The 8,981-nt window shown below is 35.4% G+C and overlaps 1 protein-coding gene across 2 annotated transcripts; it reads right to left on the bottom strand.

Annotated features, from left to right (window-relative positions):
• Positions 1–1,517: 1,517 nt before the first annotated feature.
• On the bottom strand, positions 1,518–8,980 carry CRIPT (CXXC repeat containing interactor of PDZ3 domain). Of its 2 annotated transcripts, XM_082672651.1 has the most exons (5): positions 8,879–8,980; positions 6,817–6,882; positions 6,003–6,057; positions 2,739–2,842; positions 1,518–2,419 (listed from the first exon to the last, which is right to left on the bottom strand). In XM_082672651.1, exons 1-5 carry the CDS (start codon positions 8,892–8,894, stop codon positions 2,355–2,357), a joined length of 306 nt encoding a protein of 101 aa, XP_082528777.1. In that variant the 5' UTR covers positions 8,895–8,980; the 3' UTR covers positions 1,518–2,354. The 2 variants fall into 2 exon arrangements, with proteins under 2 accessions (XP_082528777.1, XP_082528778.1); XM_082672652.1 differs by lacking the exon at positions 2,739–2,842.
• Between the last annotated feature and the right edge of the window lies 1 nt (position 8,981).

Below are 8,981 nucleotides of genomic sequence, written 5' to 3'. Positions count from 1 at the left end.
CTGAAGGTAGCATAAGAAAAATCTTTGTCTGAAACCTCAAAGTGAATACAGAGCCCAGAAATAAACCCACACACCTATGGTCAATTAATCTTCAACAAAGGAGGCAAGAATATACAATGGAAAAAAGACGGTCTCTTCAGCAAGTGGTGTTGGGAAAGTTGGACAGCCACATGTAAATCAATGAAGTTAGAACACACCCTCTCATCATACACAAAAATAAACTCAAAATGGCTTAAACACTTAAATATAAAATATGATACTATAAAACTCCTAGAAGAGAACATAGGCAAAACATTCTGTGACATAAATCGTACCAATGTTTTCTAAGGTCTCCCAAAACAATAGAAATAAGAGCAAAAATAAACAAATGGTACCTAATCAAACTTACAAGCTTTTGTACAACAAAGGAAACCATAAGCAAAATTAAAAGGACAACCTACAGACTGGGAGAGAATACAAATGACATGACCAACAAGGGCTTAATTTCCAAAACGTACAAACAGCTTATATAACTCCATAACCAAAAAACAAACAACCCAATCAAAAAATGGGCAGAAACCCTAAAAAGACATTTCTCCAAAGAAGACATACAGATAGCCAACAGTCACAAGAAAAGGTGCTCAACATCACTAATTATTAGAGAAATGCAAATCAAAACTATGATGAAGTACCACCTCACACCGGTCAGAATGGCCATCATTAAAAAGTCTACAAATAAATGCTGGAGAGAATGTGGAGAAAAGGGAACCCTCCTACACTGTTGGTGGGAATGTAAGTTGGTGCAGCCACTATGGAAAACAATATAAAGGTTCCTCAAAAAACTAAAAATTGAACTATTATATGATCTAGCAATTCCACTCCTGGGCATATATCCAGGCAAAACTACAATTCAAAAAGATACATGCACCCCTATGCTCATAGCAGCACTATTCACAATAGCCAAGTCATGGAAACAACTTAAATGTCCATGGACAGATGAATGGATAAAAAAGATGTGGTACATATATACAATGGAATATTACTCAGCCACAAAAAAGAATGAAATAATGCCATTTGCAGCAACATGGATGGACTTAGAGATTATCATACTAAGAGAAATAAATCAGAAAGAGAAAGACAAATACCATATATCACTCATATGTAGAATCTAAAATATGACACAAATGAGCCTATCTAAGAAACAGAAACAATGCGGGTGGGGTGGGGAGGGCAATGGATTGGGATTTTGGGGTTAGCAGATGCAAACCATTATATACAGAATGGATAAACAACAAGGTCCTACTGCATAGCACAGGGAATTGCATTCAATATCTTGTGATAAACCATAAAGGAAAAGAATTTTTAAAAGAAGGTATATATATGTATAACTGAATCACTTGTTGTACAGCAGAAATTAATACAACATTGTAAATCAACTTTACTTCAATTAAAAAGAAAAAGAAACCTCAAAGTAGTCTTTCAGCAGTCTATGTTATATATATATATTAAAAAAAAAAAGAGTCAAAATGTTTGCTTAGTCTATTTATTTTTGGTGGGGGAAGGAGAAGAGGAGGAGGTTAAAAAGAAGTTTGGTTTCTGCTTCAAAGCGCTTTCCCAAGGAATGGTGATTCATTCGTTACACATCATCATGGATGCACACTGTTCTCCTGGCTTTCATGATGGTCTGAATTCAAGGTAATATGTGTAATGTGTGTTTTTCTGAAATCCAGTGTATTCATTTGGATTTGTGTGGAGTGTTCCTTGCATTCCCATTCTCATATGAAAGATATTGGCACTTTGGCTTCAAGAACAAATAAAAAATAACATAAATACAACTTTTGTTTGATTTGGGCCTGGGCTAATTACTTAAGGAACTATTTAGCAATAATGATCTCAGATATTTAAATGCCTTATGAAGCTGCAATTAATTAAGGGACTGCTGATCCTAAGAACTATGCAACCAAAAGGGAATGAGGGAAAAATTCCAAATCTGGATGCCAAGTTCAAAGCCAAATATCAATAACCTCCTTCTCACACTTTTGCAATATCTATAAAGTAGAGGGAAAGGATAATAAAAATTACATGAGTAATGATAAATAAAAAGTGCATACAGAACTGGGAAAATATTTTTCGTTAAATTTGTCACTTATCCCAGTACAATAAGATGTTTGTAAGGAAAATAAAAACTTAAGGCAAAAACTAGTTACACTGCTGCTGTTCAGAACTTCTTGAGAGCACAAAAATGAATACCAATCTACTTCCCTGGTTTAAACTTGTCTTAAGACATGTTATTTTGTAACTTTAACATCTATATTATGCCTTGAAAATTCAAGCAAAAAGTAAAATCATACGGAAAGCCAGAAACTTCAATACATCTAGACAGACGTTTGCTTGTAGTTTTTGGTATCCAAAACCTTTTTTCCACACATAGAGCAGATGCCTAAAACAAACAAACAAAAAACTCATGTAAGTAATCAAATCTTAATAATAACTAATAATACTAATCTACTAGCTAACCAATACAAATGATTTGGTTTATTTAAGTCACTCCTGAAGCTTAAAACATAATTTAACAGCATCAGAAAAGAAAAAAAGAAAATATATACTTTTAACTAGGACAAGTTCTAAGTTTATTTTGCCTTAGAAAAAAGAGCATTTGACTAATTTATGAAGGGCTACTCCTTCACTATGTTATCCAAATCAGTATCAAAAGAAGTAGGTTTGATATGAATTCAAAAATGGTATTAAAGGAAACTTACCCTTTTTGTAGGCACAGCCCTGGCAGTAATGAGAACCTGGCTGGTGCACAGAACTTTTACAAATTCTGCAAGTGGAGAACTTATTCTTTCCATATGGATCAAATCTAGAGATTTTTTTTTAAAGAAAGAAAAATGTACAATACAATAGAAATACTCTTAAATAACCTCACTTAAGTAACAAATGTGATTAATTCATGCTCTCTGTTCCCTCTATCAAGCTCTACAATTGATAGGCATAGCACTCTTCTAACTGGCTACTCTCTTAATATGTCTCCACACTTCTGCCCCTTCCATGTAAGCTGTATGCTTGTAAAGAGTCAGCTGTATGTAATCCCAAACCTGTTTATAACAGCTGTATTTGTCAATCTATTCATGTGATATAATATTAAGGAAACTCATGTAATGAGAGTACACAAAGAGTGATTGATTATATTAAAAACTAAATGAATACTTTAGGATGACCAGGTAAGTGTGAATCATTAAAACTGCTATGGAATTAGGCATGGGTAAGAAAACTTAAAAATTGAGGAAAAATCCTAAGTGGAAGGACTTGGCACCTTACAAGTGTCAGTTCTTGCTCTACCTTAAAGATACTGGAAATATATATTCTGGTTATGATTAATGTAAGGAAAATTATAAAGTAGACTCATATTCAAAAAGCCTTGTCTCAATGCCAAATGACTGATGAATGCATGTACAGTTATGTGCTTTGACTTAAAATAAAGTATGTGTATCTTTTAATGATTGCCCACTTTAACTGACATTTTCAATTAACTGATGCAATCCCTTTCGATAAAAAAGTTTCTACTAAAAAAAATGTGACCTTACAGTGACTGGAAGGCAAAATAACTTTAGAGGAAATACTTCCCATTAAATTGGCCATAACTTTTTGTAACCGTACTCATATACTGAATACCAACACTGTCCTAGACCTGGTTTCTTCTCTTGGGTATGATACAACAGCTCATTTTTAAAGGTTAATTTTTCCAAATCCAAAAGAATGTCACTCTACTTCCCACAAGAGAAGTTAAGAGTGGACACTATTCTTCCTTTTAATAATAAGCTCAATTTGTTTGGGCCTACATGTCTAGAGATTGCTTTTTCTTAAAACCATATTTTATTCTAAAATGTACATTTTAATGTCTCAGAAATCTTACGTACACTTTCCAAAGTGAGATACTTAAAATACCCAAAAGTAATAGCTACTTATTAATGACACTGAAGTAAGTTTGGGAGCATAAAGGAACTGGAAGTACCTAAAACTATACACTCTGTAAAACATAACAACTTGGTCAATAATAACCTCGTGGTCTTAGAAGACATCAATAAGTCAGTCAACAATACATAATGTGACAATGCACTGAAGTTTAAGTCTATCATGCTATTTTATACCCATTATTTAATAAGCACCTTTATGTGTCGGGCATTTTACGTATTAAAAGCCTTATTATTATTATTAAATACCAAAGATGAACTTGACAAAGCCTCTGCCCTCATCAATCTGACATTCTAGTGAGAGGAGACAGATAATAAGTAAGAAAACAACCACACTTTTAAGACAGTAATACCTGCTGTAGAGAAAATTCAGAGAGGATACTGTGGTGGACATGAGGGGAAGGAAGGAAGACATTAGTTTAGGTGCTGGTTAGGGACCCTCTCTGAGGAGATGACATTTCAGCTAAGACCCAAGTAACAAGAAAGAGCCAGCTCTGTTAAGCTCTTAGCGATGCATTCTAGGAAGAGGGAGTAGTAAGCACAAACCTCTTCCAATGGGAGTGGGCTTGGCATATCTGATGCAGGAGTTGGCACAATAGGAAGTCAGAGAGGCAGGAGGGGCCAGATCACAGAGGACCCTGTAAGAACATGGTATGGGACCTAGCTTTTATTCAATGTAAAAAGAAAACCAATGCAAGGTTTTGAGCAAAGGAGTTACATGCCCTTTAAAGGACCACCCTGGTTATTATGAGAACGAACTATAGGGAACCAGAGAGGAAGCAGGGAGACAGAAAGTTATTATAATACCCAAGTAAGAAACTGTGATGGTTTAGAAGAGGGTAATAGCAGTGAGATGAACAGAAGCAGGTGTATTCAGGCTATATTTTGGTAGTAGAGCCAAAGAACTCGCTGGTGGATATGGGAAGTGAGGGAAATTAAGAAATCAGTTAGGGATTCCAGTTTTGCACAGCTAGATTGGACCATAGAGCAATGATGAGAAGACTATGATTCGACTGAAGGAAAAAGAGGTTGCCTATCAGATATCAAATTGGAAAAGTCAAGGAGGCAACTGGATATATGTTTGGAGCTCAGAAAAGTCAGGACTGAGATATACATGTGGAATTCATTAACATACAGTTTGAATTTAAAGCCATTGGACTAAAGTCACTTGAGGAGAGATCATAAATTTATAAATAGAAAAAAAAAAAAAAGTCTAGGATTGAGACCAGAAGCACTCAATTGAGAAGGAACAGTTAGTGAGTTAAGAGGAAAGAAGAGTGTGGTATCTCAAAGACAAGAGAATAAAGTGTTGCAAAAAAGAGAGTTTTCGAAAGGTTAAATAAGGTAAGAACAGAGAAGTAGCCATCAGTTTTAAAGGTCACCTGTGATCTTGACAAGAGTAGGTTTAGGAGTGTGGTGGAGATGGAGGCCTGATTACAGCGGCTGAAGGAGTAAATAAAACTTAAGGACACTGAGAAAGTACCATCTAGATAAGGGTTTTGAAAACTTTTTCTGTAAAAGGAAGCAAGGAAATGGGACGGCAGCTGGAAGGATTCATGGAATTTTTAAGACTGGATATAATAGAGTATGGTGTCAAAAATTGTTTTTATGGTGGGAGACATTTTTATCCCTATTCCTAGGTAAAAAAGTAGTGTTCAGAAAAGTTTAGAACTGGTTTAACTTGCTTAAGGTTACAGAGCTAGACAGTAACAAAATCTAGATTCAAATTTAGGTCTGACTCCAGCGCTCATGACCTGTCCACATTTCTCTGCGGCCTCTGATTTGCAGGAAAATTAAGAACTAGAAAAAATAAGTCATGCTTTCTGGTGAAATTATAAAAATAATGTATAATATCTTTATATATTGATACAGTGAAAATGAACAGGGTGAAATCAGCAGGTTATAACAGACAGCTTGGTATGCATGCTTGGAACTATCTAACTATGTTTTATCACAACAGAATGAGGCAAAACAAATTCATTCCAATACACTTAATATTAAAAAGAGTGGAAATTAATATGACTGCTTTATAGATGCTCTTATACCTACCTTGCTTTTTTTGAGGTCAAAGCTTTATTTTCATTCAGCTTTCTTCCACCACTTTCTGCATTGAAATATACATGTATTTCAGTGTGCTATGTCTACACATTTCACACATTAACACATACATGAAACATTTAACAATTAGTTAGAAAGTTCATTTTGTGACCTCCTACCAGCAGACTAGCCTATATCAAAATTTTAAAAAATTTCATTTAGTACCAGGTTTCAAAGACACTACTTAAAAAAAAAAACACACACAATTATTTACTAGGAAAATAAAAATTTGGATAAAAGGCAATCATTTTATTTCTCAAACTCAAAGTAGGACTTTAGGAATGGGTCTATATTTACATATATCTAATGTAAACTCTAGATGCCGCTACTTTGGTGCCATTGATCTTGAATACAGTAAAAATGTTTCTTTTTCTTCCCTTTGAAAACATCTTCACTGTATTTAATGATTATGAAAGTGAAAACATTTAAATAATTTGTTCAAGAATATAAAAATCAGGTGAGGAGAGGGGGCTTTCAATACTAACTCTAATTAAGCTGAATCAAATCAATTACTGTGATATACTCATTGCTTAAAAATCATTTAAATATTTTGTTATCTCCTGCCTATCAAATTAGGAACCCTGACATGTCACTGAGAGAACTAAATAGAAAAGATATTAAATTGTTGGGGTCTCTAGTATTCCTTAATGTTTAACAGATAAAATACATTGTACACATAACATATCATTTTACAAATAATGTAAAAGTGAAAACATTATTCACAGAAGTATCTGATTCAGTTTCCATGTTCTAAAAGGAAAAATACCTGTGGTATTCCTTGCACCATCTTTCCATGTATCTGGAGTGATAACAGTACCAAGTTTCTTTTCACCTGTTATAACAAGACAGTAAAAGTAAGGGAGATTAGTGTTTACTATTTAATAAATACACTACATTGTGCCTAAAGTTCGCGATGGCATCACCAGTCATATTATGTACAAGGCTGTTAATGCTGGGGTCGGGGCCAATGAACTGAGACTTAAGATATTAACTGTGGGCAATGGATAGCTGACTTCAGTAAAATTTGTGGATAATAGTATGGCTTATAATAGGCTTCCTCTGTACATGGATCCTTTAAACAAATCTGATAAATCTATTCATTCCATAAATATTTACTAAGCATCTCTGATGTATAAGCCATTGTACAAAGTACAGATAAAAATAAAACAAATGAGATAAAGCTCTAGATTTCAAGGAATTTATAGCACACTGATTTCTCTAATAGTAGTCCTTAACCTGAGTTTCACAGGTAGACCTTAGGAAATATATGAACAAGATTAAATTGTACACAAACCTTTTGTATATCCATTTTTTAATAAACTATGTTAAGTCTACAGCTTTCATCACATTCTCAAAGGGCTCAGAGAACCAAAAAAAAGTTAAGAATTATTCAACTAAAATATAAGCTGGAAAGTAAATAGTATGACAATTGAGAGCTCAAGTACTAGGAGAAATTCCATGGAGGAAGAAATAATCTTGGCTAGGGAAATCCAGTGAAGCTTTGTGGGGAAGGCAATAGAGAGGGTTAGTGGCAATGAGACTGTGAAGAAAGAGGAGAAAAGAAGATGAAGGTAAACTGAATAAGGGACACATCCTGGGGAAAGGCATTGAAAACTCAGGGTACATACGGGCAAAATATTGTTTGGTTTGGCTGAAGTGAAAAGGGTAAGGCTTAGTGAAAATGCAGTTAAGAAGGTAAGCTGAGGCCTCACTGAGGAGGGTCCTCCTGAATGCCAGGCTCCAAATATAGAAATCCCAAATTATTCTCTGCACCCTGAGAATTTATTAAAGTAACCATCCATGGTCATTCTTTCACTTAATATAAAAACTGTGATTCAAACTCAAGGGCATCTATGTTCCAAGTTTTATATACTATAGGGATATAAACAAAGTGGATCATATTAATTAGACAATTATCAGGATAAGAGGACTTGAAATTGTCACAGAAGAGTCAGACATATCTAGCTGTAGGAAAAAGGGATTTGGGGATATGACAGCTCTTTTAAAACACATAACCAGTTTGTGAGGTCAAAATACCATAAGATATTTTCTAAATCTCAAGGGTTGGCATTAGAATCACTGGATGGCAACTATAGGGAGGAAAGACTTTTCTAAAAGCCAGTGAAATCTACACAGACTGCTTTGAAGGTGGTGAGATTCTCCTACCCCTGTGCCTCAATCCTCTACGCATTCATGCAAAGAGCATTTAAGCCATTGGATGGGATATTGACTTAGGTTTGTTAGATAAAATACAGGACACCCAGTTAGATTTAAATTTCATATAAACAATGAATACTTTTTTTTTTTTTTTAGTAAAGAATGTCCTGAAAGTGCGTGCTTTGGGACAAAGCACTTACTGTAGTGAGGAGCAGTAAACAGAGCCAAGTCTCAAACATTGCATAGGACATACTTACACTAAAAATTATTTGTTGTTTTCCTGAAATTCAAATTTAACTGGGCGTCCGGTACTTTTATTTACTAAATCCATCAACTCCAGATGCTGTGGAAGTGACTTTTAAGATCCATTCCAACCCGGCGGGTCTGTGAAGGGAGGAAGCCCGTCAAGAAGCAGTTCAGGATGATACCCGGGGTTGATGGGAAGCAACGGAAATAAACAGAGGTGCAAAACTGAGACCACTCTGAATGCAAATACAGGACGATACGGTCGTTGGGGAGGGCAGGAATGGTCAAAGGGCAGTATAGGAGGACAGAGGCTAGAATCAAGGACCTGTGGCCGAAGGAAAAACAAAGAAAGAGCAAAGTTCCCGGGGAACGCCAGTTAGGTTCTCCCAGCCTCCTTCTCCCGCAGAAGAGTCTCCTTAACTCACATTTTTCGCACACCATCCTTCCGCGACGATTCCCTCAGCCGCAGGACGAGCGGCAGCTGGAAGAAGTTAACAATACAGCCAGGGAAGCACTCCCCTTCCGGGT

The sequence above is a fragment of the Grampus griseus genome (assembly GCF_964374135.1).
Source record: "Grampus griseus genome assembly, chromosome: 15".
NCBI lineage: Eukaryota > Metazoa > Chordata > Mammalia > Artiodactyla > Delphinidae > Grampus > Grampus griseus.
Note: the sequence above shows the minus strand (reverse complement) of the source record. Positions and strands in the feature narration are given on the sequence as shown.

Excerpts from the sequence above, each read along its gene's own strand:
- CRIPT (XM_082672651.1), bottom strand. Across the intron at positions 6,058-6,816 it reads TGGTGCAAGGAATACCACAG|AAAGTGGTGGAAGAAAGCTG; the intron begins GTATTTTTCCTT and ends ATTTCAATGCAG. Across the intron at positions 2,420-2,738 it reads GGGCTGTGCCTACAAAAAGG|GCATCTGCTCTATGTGTGGA; the intron begins GTAAGTTTCCTT and ends TGTTTGTTTTAG.